This window comes from Chiloscyllium punctatum, chromosome 12 (genome assembly GCF_047496795.1).
Source record: "Chiloscyllium punctatum isolate Juve2018m chromosome 12, sChiPun1.3, whole genome shotgun sequence".
Taxonomy (NCBI): Eukaryota; Metazoa; Chordata; class Chondrichthyes; order Orectolobiformes; family Hemiscylliidae; genus Chiloscyllium; species Chiloscyllium punctatum.
The window spans coordinates 14,040,630-14,062,499 of NC_092750.1; the positions used below are offsets into that span (position 1 = coordinate 14,040,630).

Genomic DNA, 21,870 nt, shown 5'->3' on the forward strand with positions numbered 1-21,870 from the left:
GTTCCTCAGGCATGTAATGTCTGGGCTAGCATTAACTAGTATGTTACACAGAGCAGGATACTTCCCAGTAGCATATCATGCCTCAAATGATCCAAAAGCAAAATGGGATTGGATACCTTATACCCTCAGATCACTGTTAAGAGTTTATCTTAGAAAGGTACAGCAATATACTGACTGTGAGATATAGCAACGACTGTGGAATAGTTCCACTCCTGAAACAATCCCACACAGAACCAAGACATTGCAATTCAGCTGATCAAGAGAAAAGTGCATTTAAGCAGCTTTCCCTACCTGCAAAAAAAAAACTAATTGAAAATAAAGTACAGTATTCCCTTTAATAATACAAGAAAAAGACTGTTTTATTCCACATCTTTATTTCCAACATACAATGAACCACACTGGAGCAATGAAAATAAACCACAAAATGTGATACTCATCCACCCCTCCCATCCCAAAGGGTTACATCTGTAATGCCTTTAAGAAACACTATACTCTCTCAGCCAAGAGATTGCTAGATAGCTAGCAGGCTGAAATTTACAAATGGTTTGGTGTTATTTAAAAGAACAAAATGGAGAGACTGCATTCCACTTACATTACATTTTATTTAGAACAGAGTTCTATAAACCTTGGGTGAGTGGGGTGGGGGTGTAGATGCACATCATTACAAACACAGTTGGCACAATACCCCCCAACCCCACCACGTTCCCTTCCCCAACCCCACTCATTCCCTGTTTAATCCAGTGCTCCTGCTTTCACTAAAGTGGGAGCTAGCCAACGTAGATTAGAAATCGCAGTCCACATTATTTCATATTCTCTCTTTAAAAGCTTCAAATGATCAGAGTTTTGATAGAAAGGAACAGAGGTCTGATGGCAGAAGTTTGATAAACTTATAACGGTTTTGCTCATCACTGACATGATTACATCAAGTCCAAGCAGTTCTGAATCTTCATTCGACTTAGGTCAAGGTCTCTCCTTTGGTCACCTGAGAACCAAACCAACAGAGAGTGCATCATTAGTAGCTATTCCACATCGCAAACAAATTCCTACAAAGTTCAGAGTAAAGTGTCAAACACTTTTCCAGGCTACCAAAAAGTGACCTTGATGTTAAACATTTACTGGCAGTCATCTTTAAAATTAAATGTCTTTACCTCAGAGCTTGGGGTTTTGGACGAGAGAGTTGAACCACCTATCTATTTTTTCTTTTTTTCCTTTTTCTCTCTTTTTTTCACAAAAGGCAATGCTGTGTGATATGCTCTGTTTATTTTTTTTTCCTTCACATCAAAGGGCAAGTTTCTGTTTATCCTTTTCCTTTTTTAACCCCCACATTACCACCTAACTGCAGTAGTGCTTATTTTTTCCCCAGCACCCATGGTGCGTGTGTGTGCAGGTGTGAGACGCAGTGAGAGACACAAAGTGCACAAATCTTTTATTCAATTTCCACCACCAGGAAGATAGGAAAACACCCGGGTGGCCAGTGACAAGCAGTGCCCTTCACATCAAAGGGCAATGCTGTGTGATCATGAACCACCGATCTATTGGAGATTGGGGTCTATTTTGAAACGGGTTGTGATTGGTTGCTATTGGGACAGCATAACACTAGCCCTGTCAGAGACTACAGGTCAACCAGCACTGGCCAATGGAAAATTTCATGGAGGGGTGTGTCCTCCCCCTCGGTTTCTGTGTGCATGTGGTAGTGAGAATTCTTCCAAATGCAGACTCCAGGCACTTTTTAAAAGCATAAGAATTTGGGTGAGTCTCAAATTGTCCAGAGGGCAGTTAAAAGTCAACCGCATTGCTATGGTTCTGGATGCACAGTACCAGGTAAGGATGTTCTCCCTAAAACAACATTAATGATAGAGAGATTTTTTTTCCCCCCTAACAGTCAATAGTAGACCATCTAACTATTAGGGTCTTCATTCGTTCCAGATCTTGACTGAAATCAAATTCCACCATCTGCCACAGTCTGGCGATAATATCACTTGGCCATTGGCATCCCCCTTTTCTCAGGTGACAAACACTGCACCTGAAGAAATGTTTGATGCTGACACTGGATGCCTGAATGAAATGCTGAAAATGTGTTGCTGGAAAAGTGCAGCAGGTCAGGCAACATCCAAGGAGCAGGAGAATCGACATTTCGGGCATGAGCCCTTCTTCTTCTTCTCCTGCTGCGCTTTTCCAGCAACACATTTTCAGCTCTGATCGCCAGCACCTGCAGTCCTCACTTTCTCCTGCCTGAATGAAATGGCCCATTTATTATCCAAGATTCCGGATTTCAAGTATACACAGATTACAAGATTCAGAAAGGTCTGGAAAAAAAAAAAAGAGTAGAAACACAGGGATCACGGAGGAAATGGTATTCCAGGTTCATTTATTGTTTGCAGTCTGCACCTTTTTGTTTCAAAAAGAAAAGGGGCTGCTTTTAAATGTTTGGCTGTACTTCAGCACCATGTTGCTGAGCCATGGGTAGTTCACACAGAGAAGGATAGGTAGGTTGAAGGATCTCCTCAGGAGCATGGACAACGTGGCTAGTAACAGGTTATAAGAGGAAGCGGGGTGCCCCACTGTCTGCCCCTCTTCCGTGCCTATACCTAGGATGGAGTACCTACACAGAGGGAGAATGTAAAATCCATTGGCATAGTACAGGCATTCCATGAATATTGAGCACGGCAAGGGCTGAGGTACATCATCATTCTTCAAAGATTAAGGCTTGTGACCAGTGGTGTGCCACAAGGATTGATGCTGGGTCCCTGCATTTCCCAGTTTAGGGAAGTGATTTGGATGTGAACATAGAAGGTATAGTTAGTAAGTTTGCAGATGACACCAAAATTGGAGGTGTAGTGGACAGCGAAGAAGGTTACCTCAGAGTACAACAGGAGTGGCTGATGGAGTTTAATTTAGATAAATATGAGGTGCTGCATTTTGGAAAGGCAACTCAGGGTAGAACTTGAACACTTAATGGTAAGGTCCTATGGAGTGTTGCTAAACAAAGAGATTTTGGAGTGCAGGTTCATACTTCTTTGCAAGTGGAGTCTTAAGTAGGTATGATAACAAAGAAGGCATTTAGTATGCTTTCCTTTCTTGGTCAGCGTTGGGAGATCATGTTGCGGCTGTACAGGTCATTGGTTAGGCCACTTTTGGAATATTGTGCGTAATTCTGGTCGGTCTCCTGTAGGAAGGATATTGTGAAACTTGAAAAGGTTCAGAAAAGATTTACAAGGATGTTCCCAGGATTGAAGGATTTGAGCTATAGGGAGAGGTTGAATAGTCTGGGACTGTTTTCCTTGGAGCAGAGGGTGAGGGGTGACCTTAAAGAGGTTTATAAAACCATGAGGGACATGGATAGGGAGAATAGGCAAGGTCTTTTCCACAGGGTAGGGGAGTCCAGAACTAGAGGGCATAGGTTTAAGGGGAAAGAGTGGAAAGATATATATAAATAAAAAAAAAGAGAGAGACCTAAAGGGCAACTTTTTCACGCAAAGGGTGGTGCGTGTATGGAATGAGCTGCCAGAGGAAGTGGTGGAGGCTGGGTACAATTACATTTAAAAGGCATCTGGATGGGGATATGAATAGGAAGGGTTTGGAGGGATATGGCAAATGAGACTAGATTAATTTAGGATATCTGGTCGGCAAGGATGAGTTGGATGGAAGGGTCTGCTTCTGTGCTGTACATCTCTATGACTCTATTACATTGACCTTGACAAGTCTCCTTTCCCAGTTAGCAAGTTTCCATTGCTGTTTTTAAAATTTTTTTGCAGTGAATGTTTTGATTTTGTCACCTTGCCTCACTAGGGGTAATTTGACCCATTATTGTTAGTTCATTTAAAAAGAGAAGACATTTGGGGTTTATTGTGCAGGGGCTTGTGAATTAAGAACCTGGGGACTTGGAGCAAGTCTGGGACACCATCTCAGGAAAAGAGGTCATCCATTTCAGATTGAAATGAGAATTTGTTTTTACATCAGAGGGTTGTGAATCACTAGAGTTCCAAGCCTAGAACTCAGACAAGAACAGATTCGAGACTTATATTTGATTTTTGGAGTCTTAGAGGAAACCAGGAACTTGGGGATCGGTTAAGCAAGTGAATTTGAGCTTAAAAGGCCAGCCATAATCTCATTGAATGGTTCAAGGGGTTGTAAGATCATAGAATCCTTATAGTGCAGAAAAAGGCCATTTGGCCCATCTAGTTTACATCATACTATTAAAGAGCATCCCATCCAGACAGGATCTATTTCCATTTCCAAAGGTTTTGAATATTGCAAAGTCAGAAGTCACACAACACCAGGTTATAGTCCAACAGGTTTATTTGAAAATGCAAGCTTTTGGAGCACTGCTCCTCTGTCAGCTACCTATCTGATGAAGAAGCTGCGCTCTGAAAACTGGTATTTTTAAATAAACCCGTTGGACTATAACCTGGTGTTGTGTGATTTTTAACTTTGTCCACCCCAGTCCAACACTGGCATCTCCACATCAAGAACATTGCAACAGAAGCAAAAATAATTCAGTAGTATTTTGAATGCCCACATCAAAAACAACACAATGAAACACTTCATAAACTGACAATAAAAGTGAATATTGCTAGAAAAAAAAAGATATTTTTGTCTTGTACTCATCAGAACAATTTGCAAGAATACCAATTTTAGGGAAAATACAACATGAATAAAAGGAATGCAAGTTGAAAAGCTTCACCAAAAATGTGACTTTTTTCCACCCAGAAATACTCAAGTTCTACACCATAAAATGATGAACATGCAATGTTCTCTAGCAGCTAAACGCAGTCATGAGCTTCATGGGTTGATCTGAATGGATGTTACATGACCACAAACAGGTAGATAACCAATCGCTCAAATATAAGAAAACATCTACTCAAATCTGACAACACCGAATTAAACATTTTCTCTCAAAATAATTTTTTCGGTACATTTTTTCGGTCTTACCCTTGCCTCGATGTATTCGATCCTTCGCTCTAATGCTGTCAGTTTTTCATTCAGCGTAGCTAGCCGTGATCGGCAGGACATGTCTGCACAAATGAAAATTTTTTTAAAAAATCACAATTTAAGGTGTAACACAAAGTATTCCTTCCGGCAGCACAATGATGCAAATTAACCCCAAGACTAAATTAGAGTGGTCTATATTTTGTACCACAATAAATAGTGGTTAGCACTGCTGCCTCTCAGCACCAGGTTCGATTCCAACCTTGGGTGACTGTGTGGAGTTTGCACATTCTCCCCGAGTCTGCGTGGGTTTCCTCCGGGTGCTCCGGTTTCCTCCCACAGTCCAAAGATGTGCAGGTTAGGTGAATTGGCCATGCTAAATTGCCCATAATGTTAGGTGCATTAGTCAGGGGTAAATATAGGGTAGGGGAATGGGTCTGGATGGGTCACTTTGAAGGGTTAGTGTGGATTTGTTGGGCTAAAGGGCCTGTTTCCACACTATAGGGAATCTAGTCTAATCTAATAAACCCTAAACTGTTCAAATCTCTCATCACAAGACAAGCCTTTCACCTCTGGAATTAATCCACCGCAGCTTCTCTGAACTGCCTCCAATGGAATTACGTTGTCCTTCAAGTAAGGGGACCAAAACCATATGCCGTATTTCTGATGTGGTCCGCAACATTTTGTTTTTATCTTATAACAAAATTGAATCCTTTTTTTGGGGGTGGGGGTGTGGGGATACTGTTCAACTGCGCAGCCTGTGCATGGTCTGGGCACGAACTTCGGGTTGCTGTGCAGTTGCAGGGCTTACATCGAACATTGTCCTGAAGCAACAGATCATAGAATCCCTCCAGTGGGGAAAGAGACAATTCGGCCCATCGAATCCACCCCGATCCTCCAAACAGCATCCCACTCAGAAGCACCTTATATCTGTAACCATGTATTTCCCATGGCTAATCCACATAGCCTACATACCCCTGGACATCACGGGTAATTTAGCATGGCCAATCCATCCAGACCTACACATCTTTGGACTGAGAGAGGAAGCCGGAGCACCCGGCGGAAACCCACGCAGACACAGAACATGCACACTCCACACAGTTGGCCAAGGCTGAAATCAAACCCTGGTATTGTGAGGCAGTAGTGCTAACCACTGAGCCACCATACAGATAGCACTTCAGTTAAATGTCTCACCCAACAAGACGACAGCAAGAGAATCCAGCAAGTTTATTTTGGGCTGCCAATCCAATTGTGAACCTAATGCACCTGGAACTAAAAGCAGTAGCATCGGCGCTCTTTGAGAGCAGGTCTCGGCCAGTGACTACGGGAACACAACTTATTTGAATGCACCACAGCTCATTCTCATGATCAAAGTAAACACCTACTGCTTATGGGGTGTGCATTGTGTGAGACTGCATTTTTTAAAAAACAGACAATATATGCAGCACTAATTGTATAAATCTTGCATTCAGTAATCAGTAACATTGTTAGAATTTCAGTTAAGTGCATTTCAAAATGCAATGTATGAAATTTGTGTGTTATATTCACTTGCAATGTGGAAGCACTAGGAACGACAGTGAAGATAGTTTGAGAAGACAAATTAACAACATCACACTTAAAGCATAATGGCGTAGCATCAATGCATTAGCTTACAAAAGGCTTTTCTTACACTTGTACTGATATTGATGTATTCAATATACTCAACAATCCTGCTGCATGCGGGGGAAAGAGAACAAGAAATAAAGAGGAAAAAACCCTTCGATGAATCACATGTATCTCTAGCATCTTGTGTCTTGCTGCCTAGCAACAAGAGCCTCTAAAGTGCTAATTCAAATAACTCAAGTGTCAAAAGGAAATCAAAAGAGATTGATTTTTTCAAAGGGGTGCAAACGAGAAACTGCAAATCACCTGGGAGGAAAAAGACTGGAAACTTCTCACGTTAAAGCACAACGTTGTGCCTCAAAATAATGCTGTACAGTCTCTTCAATGCCTCACCAGTTCCACCACTGCTTCCCCTGGGCAAAGGGCACATGGTGTCTGGGGACACCATCTCCCTGGGAATCAGAGGCAAGTCTGAGGACTAGAAGCATAGTGTAGGTGGGCAGCAGGAATTAATAGTCTCGGTCTTCTAAAGCAAAGCTGGAAGATGGGGAAACAAATGTTGACATTGCATTTAAAAATTTCTTGTGACGCTAAACACTCTATTCCAAAATCCTGAACAAAATCTATCAATTTGGAAATACCAAAACAATCTACTCAGCTTGTTTTTTACCACAGTGCAACTTTCACAAAGCTCTGAGAACCCCTTAACCAGCAACTCAGACAGTGAACGGGGTTAAATGCTAAATGTTGGAAGCATCTGAAAGGCCAAGCTGCATTTGTTTGGAGGAATACTAGCTTCATTTCTCTGATTTAGTAGTGTCATTGAATCCCAAAAGACTACATTAGAAGCAGTAACAGCTGAAATGGAAAAAAACTATTCCCATTGAGAGTTCCTTCGACTCTGATGAACATTCCTTTTCCAGAAGTCTACCAAATAATCAGCTTTCTGCCTCCAGCAATTTCAGTTTTGGCCAAAGTTACAAACATTGTACTTTTTTCATCATTTTAACTCTGCTGTAGATAGTCAGTATATACATTAACGAATGAATCTGTTCATTACGGTCTTTCACCGTATCTTTCATCCTTTCTGATCTTGTGTAGCGTTTCGAATTTACTGCACATGGCAGTTTTACCCAAAAACTTTATTAATTTATTTTGTTCATATACTTGCCCTATCTTCTCCAATCCTCCAAGATCTCAGTGCTCTTCCAATTTTGGATTCCTGCTCAGTCCTAGTTTTCACTGCTCAGCTGCCTACATCCCAAGCTCAGGATTTATCCCTCTAAACTTGTCCTGAGCTTTCTCCTCACTTGAGATGCACCTTACAACTTAGGTCCCTGACCAAGCCTCAAAAGTCCTAATATCTCACGTGGTTTAATAACAAACTTGGTTTGATAATGTTCTGGGAAGCACCTCATGATATTTTACTATGTGTTACAAAGATGTGGGTGTACTATACCTTTTAAGAGAGTTAAGAGCAAGCAGTGACAGCACCAAGTGTTCTCAATAAGACACAATGTAATATGTGCTCCAGCTACTGGAGTAGCTGGTTACCTGGAAACAACAAAAAAACAGATTCGAATTCTACCAATCAGTTTAAATTATCTCATGAAAAATATCAAATCCCAAACCAGTTTGAATTGAGTATATTGACAATCTTAAAAGCCAAATGACACAATCCAATGTTCTGGGGTATAAGACTGGGGGAGAATTGAACAGTTGGGAGGAGAACTGCCAAGCCCCAGCATGTAAACAAACTACCTGAAAAATAGCTCTCTTAAAAGGTACCTTTTTCAATCAGTAACCTGTGAAGCAGAAATCCCTAAGAAGAAAATAAGATGCAGGATGATCCAAAATAGAAGAACCAAAAGCTGCCTGGATTTGAGATAAGAAGTGTTGTTTTGTAAATCTTAATTGGAAGTTTTATTAGACTAGTATTACAGAAGGGAAGGTAACAGAAAGGTTAGAATAAGGACTAGTTGTTAGTTAATTATTTTTTGTTGTATTTTAAGAAATAAAGTTGTTAATCTTTACTTTAAATAGTTCTTGACCACTCAAATTTTCACAGATCACTGCATGGGTTGTTGGTTTAAAGTAAGCAGGAGGGTTTACCCTGTGTTGTAACATATGCTAAGTGCACTGTGGAGAAGCAAGATTTTTTGTGGACCTATATACATCCAACAGGTTTGGAGTCCACATTTCCTGCACTTATCAAGGCAACTCTTGAATTTTACTAAAACAAAAATATAAGTTTTACATTAACCTATGCACAGAAATGTTAACTTCTCATTAAAAGGAAACAGATATTCTCATAAGAGCGCTTTGCTCTACCTCATGGTCAAACAACCAGCTATATATCGCCACAGTTCATTCAAGACTTCTTTTCTTCCATAGTAGCAGCCAATATTTAAATACTATAGAGATGTCAATGTTTCCAACATTATGACACAGGAAGTGACCGTTTGACCCAATGAGTCCATGTTGCCTCTCCCCAGAATAATCCACTCAATCCCACCCTCCTGCTTCATCTCAGCCTTTTCTCCTGTTATGGAAATAATTCAAGCGTCTCACTTCTCCCCTCACAGCACGTTTATCAATACCAGTATCTTTCCGGTGAGTCCATACACTAAAATGTTAATAACCTTTCTATAACATAGTGCCCCAAACCGCTCATAGTGGTCAAACTGTGACCTATTCATTACCTGCGGCAAATTATAGAGTTATAGAGAAGTATAGCACGGAAACAGACCCTTCAGTCCAACTCGTACATGCCGACCAGATATCCCAACCTAATCTAGTCCCACTTGCCAGTACCTGGCCCTTATCCCTCGGAACCCTTCCTGCTCATATACCCATCTAGATGCTTTTTAAATGTTGCAATTACTCCAGCCTCCACCACTTCCTCTGGCAGCTCATACATGCACCATCCTCTGCCTGAAAAAGTTGCCCCTTAGGTCTCTTTTATATCTTTCCCCTCTCACCCTAAACCTATGCCCTCTAGTTCTGGACTCCCCGACCCCAGGGAAAAGACTTTGTCTATTTATCCTATCCATGCCCCTCATGATTTTACAAATCTCTATGAGGTCACCCCTCAGCCTCCGACGCTCCAGGGAAAACAGCCCCAGCCTGTTCAGTCTCTCCCTGTAGCTCAAATCCTCCAACCCTGGCAACATCCTTGTAAGTCTTTTCTGAACCCTTCCAAGTTTCACAGCATCCTTTCGACAGGAAGGAGGCCAGAACTGATAGCCATGCCTTAACACTTGGAACAGTATAGCTTTATTTATAAAACTTACAAGACACAGAGACTCCTTTGCTCCAACCAATTCTGCTGCTCCACGTGCATATCTGGATAAAGTAAATAAGGCATTATCTTGAAATAAAAGAATGTTTGGCTTTAAAATTGGGTTTGAATTACACCCGTGGCCAACACTGTTAACTTCTCTTTGTGTGAAGATGACAGTTGGTCAATGCAAGACCATGAAAGGGTGACTTTTCAAATAAAAGCAAACTGGGAAATCTCAGCAGGAATGGCAGCATCTGTGGAGAGAGAAACAGTTAACTTTCAGTCCAATTGTTTCTTCAAAGTCATCGACTTCTCACGTTGGTTTACTCAACCTATTTTCTTCCTCTCCAGTTCTTTCTCGGAAAACCTTCTGCTCCTTGAACATTAGCAAGACTAAGGACGACTGACACAAACTGTAACTATTTTAATGCCAGGAGCTTGACTGGTGAAGTGGGCGAACTTAGAACACTGGTCAGCACGCGGGAACGTGATACAGTTGCAAATGCTGAGACGTGGCTGGAGAAAGGGCAGGACTGGCAGCTCAACATTCCAGGGTATCGGAATCTCAGGCAGGATAGGGGGCAGAAGTGAGAGCATTGCTTTATTTGATAAAGGAAACCATCACTGCCATAATGAAGGAGGACATTGTAGAAGGCTCTTCAAATGAGGCCATCTAGGTAGAGTTAGAAATAAGAAAAACAAAAGGGGTAACTACCTTGCTGTGATTATACTGCAGGCTTCCAAACAGTCAGATGGAGATAAAGGAGCATATGTGTAAGCAAGTCGCAGAAAGACATATGAGAGAAACAGAATTATCATTGTAGGGGACTTCAGCTTTCCTAACGTTAACTGGGATCACCTTAGTGTGAAAAGATCAGTCAGAATGGAATTTTTAAAGGGCTCATCCAGGAGATGTTGTTCGAATATGTAGATAGTTCTATTGGAAATGGGGCTGTGCTAGACTTAACCCTAGGGAATGAAGCTGGTCACATTGGTGATGTTTCAAGGTGTGAGCATTTTGGGGAAAGTGACCATATCTCTACTAGTTTCACAGTCATTAGAGAAAGGGACACAAACAGCAATGCCAATAAATTAAACTGCATTTATTTCAATGCAAGGGGCCTAACAGGGAAGGCAGATGAACTCAGGGCATGGTTAGCAACATGGGACTGGGATATCACAGCAATTACAGAAATATAGCTCAGGGATGGACAGGACTGGCAGCTTAATGTTCCAGGATACAAATGCTACAGGAAGGATAGATAGGGAGGCAAGAGAGGAGAAGAGTGGCATTTTTGATAAGAGATAGCATTACAGCTGTGCTAAGGGAGGATATTCCCGGAAATACATCCAGGGAAGTTATTTGGGTGGAACTGAGAAATAAGAAAGGGATCATCACCTTATTGGGATTGTATTGTAGACCCCCCAATAGTCAGAGGGAAATTGAGAAACAAACTTGTAAGGAGATCTGATCTATCTGTAAGAATAATAGGGTGGTTATGGTAGGGGATTTTAACTTTCCAAACATCGACTAGGACAGCCAGTGTTAAAGGTTTAGATGGAGAGGAATTCCTTAAGCGTGTACAAGACAATTTTCTGATTCAGTATGTGGATGTACCTACTAGAGAAGGTGCAAAACTTGACCTACTCTTGGGAAATAAGGCAGGGCAGGTGACAGAGGTGTCAGTGGGGGAGCACTTTGGGGCCAGCGACCATAATTCTATTAGATTTAAAATAGTGATGGAAAAGGATAGACCAGATCTAAAAGGTGAAGTTCTAAATCTGAGAAAGGCCAATTTTGACGGTATTAGGCAAGAACTTTCGAAAGCTGATTGGAGGCAGATGTTCGCAGGTAAAGGGACGGCTGGAAAATGGGAAGCCTTCAGAAATGAGATAACAAAAATCCAGAGAAATTATATTCCTGTCAGGGTGAAAGGGAAGGCTGGTAGGTATAGGGAATGCTGGATGATTAAAGAAATTGAGGGTTTGGTTAAGAAAAAGAAGGAAACCAATGTCAGGTATAGACAGGATAGATTGAGTGAATCCTTAGAAGAGTATAAAGAAAGTAGGAGCATACTTAAGAGGGAAACCAGGAGGGCAAAATGGGGACATGAGATAGCTTTGGCAAATAGAATGAAGGAGAATCCAAAGGGTTTTTACAAATACGTTAAGGACAAAAGGGTAACTAGGGAGAGAATAGGGCCCCCTCAAAGATCAGCAAGGTGGCCTTTGTGTGGAGCCACAGAAAATGGGGGAGATACTAAATGAATATTTTGCATCAGTATTTACTGTGGAAAGGGATATGGAAGATATAGACTGTAGGGAAATAGATGGTGACATCTTGCAAAATGTCCAGATTACAGAGGAGGAAGTGCTGGGTGTCTTGAAATGGTTAAAGGTGGATAAATTCCGAGGACCTGATCAGGTGTACCCTAGAACTCTGTGGGAAGCTAGGGAAGTGATTGCTGTGCTTCTTGCTGAGATATTTGTATCATCGATAGTCACAGGTGAGGTGCCAGAAGACTGGAGGTTGGCAAACGTGGTGCCACTGTTTAAGAAGGGTGGTAAGGACAAAAGCCTGACCTCGATGGTGGGCAAGTTGTTGGAGAGAATCCTGAGGGACAGGATGTACACGGATTTGGAAAGGCAAGGACTGATTCTGGATAGTGAACATGGCTTTGTGTGTGGGAAATCATGTCTCACAAACATGATTGGGTTTTTTGAAGTAACAAAGAAGATTGAAGAGGGCAGAGCAGTAGATGTGATCTAATGGACTTCAGTAAGGCGTTCGACAAGGTTCCCCATGGGAGACTGATTAGCAAGGTTAGATCTCATGGAATACTGGGAGAAGTAGCCATTTGGATACAGAACTGGCTCAAAGGTCGAAGACAGAGGGTGATGGTGGAGGGTTGTTTTTCCAGACTGGAGGCCTGTGACCAGTGGAGTGCCACAAGGATCAGAGCTAGGCCCTCTACTTTTTGTCATTTACATAAATGATTTGGATGCGAGCATAAGAGGTACAGTTAGTAAGTTCGCAGATGACACCAAAATTGGAGGCGTAGTGGACAGCGAAGAGGGTTACCTCAGATTACAACAGGATCTTGACCAGATGGGCCAATGGGCTGAGAAATGGCAGATGGAGTTTAATTCAGATAAACGTGAGGTGCTGCATTTTGGGAAAGCAAATCTTAGCAGGACTTATACACTTAATGGCAAGGTCCTAGGGAGTGCTGCTGAACAAAGAGACCTTGGAGTGCAGGTTCATAGCTCCTTGAAAGTGGAGTCGCAGGTAGATAGGATAGTGAAGGCGGCGTTTGGTATGCTTTCCTTTATTGGTCAGGGTATTGAGTACAGGAGTTGGGAGGTCATGTTGCAGCTGTACAGGACATTGGTTAGGCCACTGTTGGAATATTGCATGCAATTCTGGTCTCCTTCCTATCGGAAAGATGTTGTGAAACTTGAAAGGGTTCAGAAAAGATTTACAAGGATGTTGCCAGGGTTGGAGGATCTGAGCTATAGGGAGAGGCTGAACAGACTAGGCCTGTTTTCCCTGAAGCATTGGAGGCTGAGGGGTGACCTTATAGAGGTTTACAAAATTATGAGGGGCATGGATAGGATAAATAGGCAAAGTCTTTTCCCTGGGGTCGGGGAGTCCAGAACTAGAAGGCATAGGTTTAAGGTGAGAGGGGAAAGATATAAAAGAGACATAAGGGGCAACTTTTTCACGCAGAGGGTGGTACCTATCTGGAATGAGCTACCAGAGGAAGTGGTGGAGGCTGGTACAATTGCAACATTTAAGAGGCATTTGGACGGGTATATGAACAGGAAGGGTTTGGAGGGATATGGGCAGAGTGCTGGCAGGTGGGACTAGTTTGGGTTTGGATATCTGGTCAGCATGGACAGGTTGGACCGAAGGGTCTGTTTCCATGCTGTACATCTCTATGACTCTAAGTCAAGTGGCAATTCTCATTGCCCATGACGCTTTTCACTTGTCAAAATGCTTTGAGAACAGTTTGCATCAAGGAAGACACTTTCACCAAATACCCTTCTTGCTTGGTTTAGTAATTTCTGCACTCAGAGTGCCTACTTTCCTAAGATAGCCATACAGGGAAAGGCTTCCAAATGTAATTGCACTCTCAACTACAACCACATATAAAAGAGAGTTTCCCCAACTGTAGGATCTACTTGAAAAGACTTTAATTTTCTGAAAGTATAATTACATATGCTCCTCAGTTACATCTGACACTATTCCCACCAATTCAACCTTTGACACCTTGACAGCAGATTAACGATCATGAATCGTCACTCTCAAAGATTGCCTTTTCTTAAAAGTCTCAAAGTAATCCCTCATCTTGCTTTCATTCAGATTAAGAGAACTGCAATCTCATCATTTAATGAACTGCTCCATCACGTTCATGGCACACACAAATCACTCTGATATTGCCTCTGATATTGTTTCTCACATCAAGAGATGGAAGCAGGATCACAGAAGATGTTCCTTTTTATCCCCCTGAGGGGTGGGGGCCAAAATAAAAACGGGTGAGGAGGAAAGATTGGGGATCCATCTTTGACTCAAAATGGAAATCAAAACAGTAAATATTATGTGAATTCTTGCTGATTTAAAATGTTCTTTTAAAAAAAAACAATAACCAATTTAACCTCTTCTAAAAGATCTGTAGGAGAGTGATTAAGATATCAACACATTAAAATTATTTCCAAAAATAAAGCAGAAGAGTGCTATTATAAATTAAAAAAAAACAGGATTTATGCCCTAGTTGCAAGTCAGGACTGTCTGCTATTTGCATCTGCTTTCCGGAGTCAGCTATGAGGAACTGACTCAGACCGTTGTATGAGATAAAGTAAAATTAATTACTTGACTGGAATAGCTCCTCTCTGGTTGCAGAGCAGCAGCAGTTACATATGAAAAAGACTTCAGAATGGCAAGTTATGGCCTATATTGAGCTCACTCATAGTTCATTGAGCTTCTCATCTCAGTTAGGTTTGTGGGGAAGGGAGAGGGGAGGCCAGAGAGGGTCAGGAAATCAGAGAGTGAGTATTAATTGATCCTTTCAGCTATTCCAGCAGCAGGCTACAGAAAAGCCAGGGCAGAGGAGACAATGTTTCAAAAACACAATCATGTTATGGACCAGTTCCCCCCCCACAACCCCCCACCCCCCACCCCGTCAAAATATATTAGGACAATGGCCTAGACCCTAACTATTTCTTCTTTTAAAGTCAAGTGCCAGGTGTTGCACTCTGGATGCAATTTGATTGGTCAAACTACCAGTCTTTAAGCAAAGCACACTTTATTCATACACTATTGTTAAAATACAGGTCAGTTTTTCTGTAATACAATGGCTGCATTCTTGTGCAACCAGTGATATAGAAAAATCATGCTTTAGAAACAGCACCCCTAATTCGTCAATCACGTTGCAATGAATTCACGTTGACGAAACATGTGCCATAACAGAAGGACCTGTCCAACAAAAGAAGAAAGAAATTGGAATAACTTAACTCAATTGGAAAGAACTTAGAATAACAAACTACTTTACTGCTAAACAGTAACTGTTCCTATACAGCAACATCCCAGAAAAACACCCTTGATAAATGCAAATTCAGAAAAATAGATTATCTGACAGACAATTCTGCATTCTAGAAGGAAAAACATCAAAAGAAAACTCAGAGAGAAGGGAGCAAGGAGAGACACATTGCAGCTTTCAAACCAAGCAACAACAGCTACTGAAAACTAGAACTAAAAATCCTGATTCTCTAAGAGCTTGACCCCATCCATTCAGGCAGTTTCTATTGTTCCAACTTTAAATAAAAACCCAAGGCCTCACAAGCTGCTTACTTTATAGGATTTCAATAGACAACTCCTCACCTCTGCCTTATAACCACCCTTCAAAAAAAAACACAGGACAAAATACCCCTCTTAGTGTCACAAACATGGACAGCATGGAAACAGACCCTTCGATCCAACTCATCCATGCCAACCAGATATCCAAACCTAATCTAGTCCTATTTGGCAGCATTTGACCCATATCCCTGTAAACCCTTCCTATTCATACACTCATCCAGATATTTTTTAAATGCTTTAAAATTGTACTAGACTCCACCACTTCCTCTGGCAGTTCATGCCATACACACACCATCCTTTGCGTGAAAACGTTGCCCCTCAGGTCCCTTTTATATCTTTCTCCTCACCCTAAACTAGCACAATCAACAAGGAACTTTCATTGCAACTCCAAGTCAACCTTATTCAAACAACTGCTTTTCCATGTAGACCTATAACTATCAAACTTTCATCAAATAAAACATTGAAACACTATTAACCCAACAAGCATGCTTCATATGGTATCAGATGACTGCAGTGTTACCACAATTCAAGAAGGTGAAGAATTTGCTGGAAAATTGCTCACAATCGCTCCTGCAGTATTGAAGAAGTGCCGGAAATTAGGGTAAGGGCTTTCCTATCCTGCTAACAGGGTGAATGAGACCTTAGAAAAGGCTTCCCTTAACACACATTCAATTCACTGATGTTACAGAACGAGAGATGTTCCTCTTTATAGATACTCATTTTGATGGCAATGAATAAATTGTTGCTTACCGATTTGACGAATATAAGGTAGCAGGCAATTCATAAACAAACAAACAATCTCAGATAATATATTAGTATTGCAGCATTTTAATATTTTTTCACAACATAGGATCTGAGGCACAGACACAGATTCTTTCAGCTCAAATTAGTCCATCCCAGTATTTAGACCATAAGATGAAAGTGAAGAAGCAGGCCATTCAGCCCATCACCCCAGGAATCCAGCAAGACCAAACTAATGTAATACTCCACCCCGGAACTCCTTGGAAAGCAAGGGAAGTGATTGCTGGGCCCCTTGCTGAGATATTTGTATCATCGATAGTCACAAGTGAGGTGTGGGAAGACTGGAGGTTGGCTACTGTGGTGCCACTATTTAAGAAGGGTGGTAAAGACAAGCCAGAGAACTATAGACCAGTGAGCCTGACCTCAGTGGTGGGCAAGTTGTTGGAGGGAATCCTGAGGGACAGGGTGTACATGTATTTGGAAAAGCAAGAACTGATAGTCAACAGGGCTTTGTGTGTGGGAAATCATGTCTCACAAACTTGATTGAGTTTTCTGAAGAAGTAACAAAGAGAATTGATGAGGGTAGAGCAGTAGATGTGATCGACTTCAGTAAGGCATTCAACAAGGTTCCCCATAGGAGACTGATTAGCAAGGTTAGATCTCATGGAATACAGGGAGAATTAGATATTTGGATACAGAACTGGCTCAAAGCTAGAAGACAGAGAACGGTGGTGGAGGGTTGTTTTTCAGACTGGAGGCCTGTGACCAATGGAGTGTCACAAGGATCGGTGCTGGGTCCACCACTTTTCATCATTTATATAAATGATTTGGATTGGAGTATAAGAGGTATAATTACTACGTTTGCAGATGACACCAAAATTGGAGGCGTAGTGGACAGTGAAGAAGGTTACCTCAGATTACAACGGGATTTTAATCAGATGGGCCAATGAACTGAGGAGTGGCAGATGGAGTTTAATTCAGATAAATGCGTGGTGCTGCATTTTGGAAAAGCAAATCTTAGCAGGACTTATACACTTAATGGTAAGGTCCTCGGGAGTGTTGCTGAACAAAAGAGACCTTGGAGTGCAGGTTCATTGCTCCTTAAAAGTGGAATCGCAGGTAGATAGGATAGTGAAGACGACGTTTGGTATGCTTTCCTTTATTGGTCACAGTATTGAGTACAGGGTTGGGAGGTCATGTTGCAGCTGTACAGGACATTAGTTAAGCCACTTTTGGAATACTGCGTGCAATTCTGGTCCCCTTCCTGTCGGAAGGATTTGTGAAACTCAAAAGATTTCAAAAAAGATTGACAAAAATATTGCCAGGGTTGGAGGATTTGAGCTATAGGGAGAGGTTGAATAGGCTGGGGCTGTTTTCCCTGGAGCATCAGAGGCTGAGGGGTGACTTTATAGAGGTTTACAAAATCATGAGTGGCATGGATAGGATAAATAGACAAGTTCTTTTCCCTGGGGTCAGGGAGTCCAGAACTAGAGGGCATAGGTTTAGGGTGAGAGGGGAAAGATATAAAAGAGACCTAAGGGACAACTTTTTCACACAGAGGGTGGTACGTGTATAGAATGAGCTGCCAGAGGAAGTGGTGGAGGCTGGTACAATTGCAACATTTAAAAGACATTTGGATGGGTATATGAATAGGAAGGGTTTGGAGGGATATGGGCCGGGTTCTGGCAGGTGGGACTAGATTAGATTAGATTACTTACAGTGTGGAAACAGGCCCTTCGGCCCAACAAGTCCACACCGCCCCGCCGAAGCGTAACCCACCCATACCCCTACATCTACATCTACCCCTTACCTAACACTACGGGCAATTTAGCATGGCCAATTCACCTGACCTGCACATCTTTGGACTGTGGGAGGACACCGGAGCACCCGGAGGAAACCCACGCAGACACGGGGAGAATGTGCAAACTCCACACTCCTGAGGTGGGAATTGAACCCGGGTCTCCGGCGCTGCGAGGCAGCAGTGCTAACCACTGTGCCACCGTGGGTTGGGATATCTGGTTGGCATGGACGAGTTGGACCGAAGGGTCTGTTTTCATGCTATACATCTCCAGGACTCTACTCCAGTTTCCTGTCTTTTCCTCATACCCCTTACTGATTAAAAACTTGTCTCTCTCTGCCTGGCAGTACTCTTAACAAGGTAAAAACAATGACTGCAGATGCTGGAAACCAAATTCTGGATTAGTGGTGCTGGAAGAGCACAGCAGTTCAGGCAGCATCCAAGGAGCTTCGAAATCGACATTTCGGGCAAAAGCCCTTCCTGATGAAAGTGGAAGGGCTTTTGCCCGAAACGTCGATTTCGAAGCTCCTTGGATGCTGCCTGAACTGCTGTGCTCTTCTAGCACCACTAATCCAGTACTCTTAACAACACAGATTCAAACAGTTCTATGCAATAAATTCACAAGCTCACTACTCTGATAGAAGGAACTCCTCATCTGATTTAAATTGGCGAACTCTGAGATTATGCTCTCTCATCCTAGACTGTCCCACAAGAGGTCTATGCTCCACTTTAGCCCCCTCCTATCTTCGCACAACTCAATCTGCCATTATAACTTTCTCCTCTTCTCCATCACAGGCTTGTCGGGTTTCTCTGTAAAGGCAAATGGATTTGCTTTCCTGCGAAGTGTTCTGCATCTTGGGGTAAAGAAGTTTCCTCTGAAATATTTAGCTGTTGGGATTCCTTGGTTACAATATGTCCTGTTAGGTGAATGTAAAGGGGTCAAAATTATTTTACAGGCTCTCGCTGCACAGCAATAGAGTCCCTACCACTAGGTCAGAAGTCCCAGGTTCGAGTCATAGAATCCCCACAGTGCCGATTCAGGCCATTCTGACCATCAAGTTTGTACTAGCCATCTAAAGAGCATTCAATCCACCCCTACATCCCTGTAAGCCTTATTCTCCCTATGCTGGTGTGGGTTTCCTCCAGGTGCTCTGGTTTCTTCCCACAGCCCAAAGATGTGCAGGTAAGGTTTGGCTACGCTAAAATTGCCCATAATGTTCAGGAATATGTAGGCTAGATGCATTAGTTAGGGGAAATGTAGAGTAATAGAGTAGGGGAATGGGTTTGCGTAGGATACCCAGGTGTGGACTAGCTAGGTTAAATGGCCAGCTTCCACATTCTCAGGGTTGTATGATACTATGATACGCGCCTGCACATCCCAGCAAGTCCTGCCTGCTCCAATGTGTCACAACATATCAATGATCAATTAAAATGAACAAAGAGCATAGAACAATACAGCGCAGGAACAGGCCTGTGCCCTTCCATACAAAGTAAAAACGCTTGCCTTCGTTGGAAGGGGCATGGACTACAAGGATAGGCGTGTTGTGCTGCAGCTTTGTGAAACCTGCAAGGCCTAAATCATATCTCATATGTTAACCAATAACAGAAAACACTGGACAAGCTCAAGGGAGTACTCAATGAATGGTAAAATACTAGGAAGCTCAGGAGAACAGAGAGAGTTTGTGGTATTTGTCTACAAGTCCCTGAAGGAAGGACAAGTCAATGAGGTAGGTACTTATGGAAGCTGATGGGACATTTGCCTTTATCTAAATTTAATCTATAATCTTAGATTGTAAAAGCAGGGAGATTATGCTGAAACTTGTACAGGGTTTTGGTTAGGCTAAATTGGAGTACTGTGTGTATTTCTGGTCACCTGACTAGAACAAAGAACAATACAACCCTTTGGCCCTCCAAACCTACACTGACACAATTTCACCTTCCATACTTTCACCTTCACCGTCCAAAGATGTACATGTCAGGTGAATTGGCCATGTTAAATTGCCTGTAGTATTAGGTAAAGGGGTAAATATAGGGGAATGGGTGGGTTACGCTTTGGCGGGTCGGTGTGGACTTGTTGGGCCGAAGGGCCTGTTTCCACACTAAGTAATCTAATCTAATACTAAAATTGCCTTCACTTATAGAATCCCTATCCCTCTATTCTCTTCCTATTCATGTACTTGTCCATGTGCTTCTTGAGTGCTGCTGTTGTGTCTGCTTCCACCACCTCCTCTGGCAGTGCATTCTGCCTTTTATGGGAAAAACTTGTCTCGCATATCTCTTTAAAACTCCCCTCCCTTCCAGCACCTTGAACCTGTGTACCTGAGTAATTGACCCCTCCACACTGGGAAAAAGCCTCATATTTTCCACTCTATCCACACCATTTACAATTTTATAAACTTCAGGTCACTCCTCAACATTCTGCATTTCAGTGAAAACAAACCCAGTTGATCCAACCTTTCTTCATAGCTAACAGCCCCCATACCAGGCAACATCCTGATCAATGTTTTCTGCATTCTCCCCAAAGCGTCCACATCCTTCTGGCAGTGTGATGACCAGAACTGTGCGCAATATTCCAAGTGTGGCCTAACTAAAGTTTTATAAAGCTGCAGCATAGCTTGTCAGTCCTTAATGCCTATTCTGTACTGTATGATTCTATGATTAGCAGAAACCTGGTGGCATCTGTGAAGAGAGAAAGAATGAACATTTTGAGTCTGACACGACTCCTTCCACTCTTTGAAGAAGTCATATTGATCTTGGAATGTTAACTCTGCTTCTCTCCACAGTGCTGCCAGACCTGCTGAATTGTTCTAGCACTTGGTTTTTATTCAGATCTCCAGCACCAACGATATTTTGCTTTTATTAAAAACGAAGACATACACAGTCACTAAGTCCATTACATAGAAGAGTTTGAACCCCGTTTGACGGTTAGACTGCATTAAGTGAACTCAAATCACAGGGCGTTCGAATTAGCTTCAGCAACCCCTGCCTGAAAGCCAGCCAAGAACAGTTTGCTCTACTCTGGTCAATAGCTGCGAGCTCTCTGATTCACACATGAATGACAGGGCGAGGCTTCAGGAGACTACTGACAGGCAAAAGGGAAGCATTGTACATTGGAACGTGTCTTCCGTCCGTCACCACCACATAATAAAATAACCCTTTTAAACGATCACTGGAGACAAAATGCAAATTTAACTTCCTCCCCACCGCCTACAGTTAAAGCCAGAGACAAACATAGGACATGAGCTGAACCAGGCCTTACATTACTGGCACCCAGTAAGTTAAAGAGGAAGCTATGCTTTGGTAGGTGCACTGTCACCAGCGGCTTCTTACCGAATGAATTCAGGAAGTCCGCGATCTTCTTGATGCTGCTGGTGATCACCTCAATGTACTCCCTATTGGCCCAGTCCTGATGGATCTCTCTCTGAACCGGATCCCCCTGCCCCGCCATGGCCCAAGAAACAAACAAGTTCACCCTCCCCTCCTGGACCTGCCCGGATCGGAACGTCCTGATATTGTAATTGCTGCGCTGATTGGACAGGAAAACGCCGAACCCAACCATCGAGACAACCCTATTGGCCACATCCGACCCAGAAATGTGAGCACCTCGAAGGCTATTGGACCGTCGGGCGGCAGATTGACACGTGGCCCGGAGGTGGGTGG

General features: G+C 42.5%; 1 protein-coding gene across 1 annotated transcript; it reads right to left on the reverse strand.

Annotated features, from left to right (window-relative positions):
• Positions 1 to 357: 357 nt before the first annotated feature.
• On the reverse strand, positions 358 to 21,722 carry brk1 (BRICK1 subunit of SCAR/WAVE actin nucleating complex). Its single transcript, XM_072581871.1, has 3 exons — positions 21,541 to 21,722; positions 4,933 to 5,015; positions 358 to 982 (listed from the first exon to the last, which is right to left on the reverse strand). The coding sequence occupies exons 1-3, from the start codon at positions 21,656 to 21,658 to the stop codon at positions 956 to 958; spliced, it is 228 nt and encodes a 75-aa protein (XP_072437972.1). The 5' UTR covers positions 21,659 to 21,722; the 3' UTR covers positions 358 to 955.
• Positions 21,723 to 21,870: the final 148 nt, after the last annotated feature.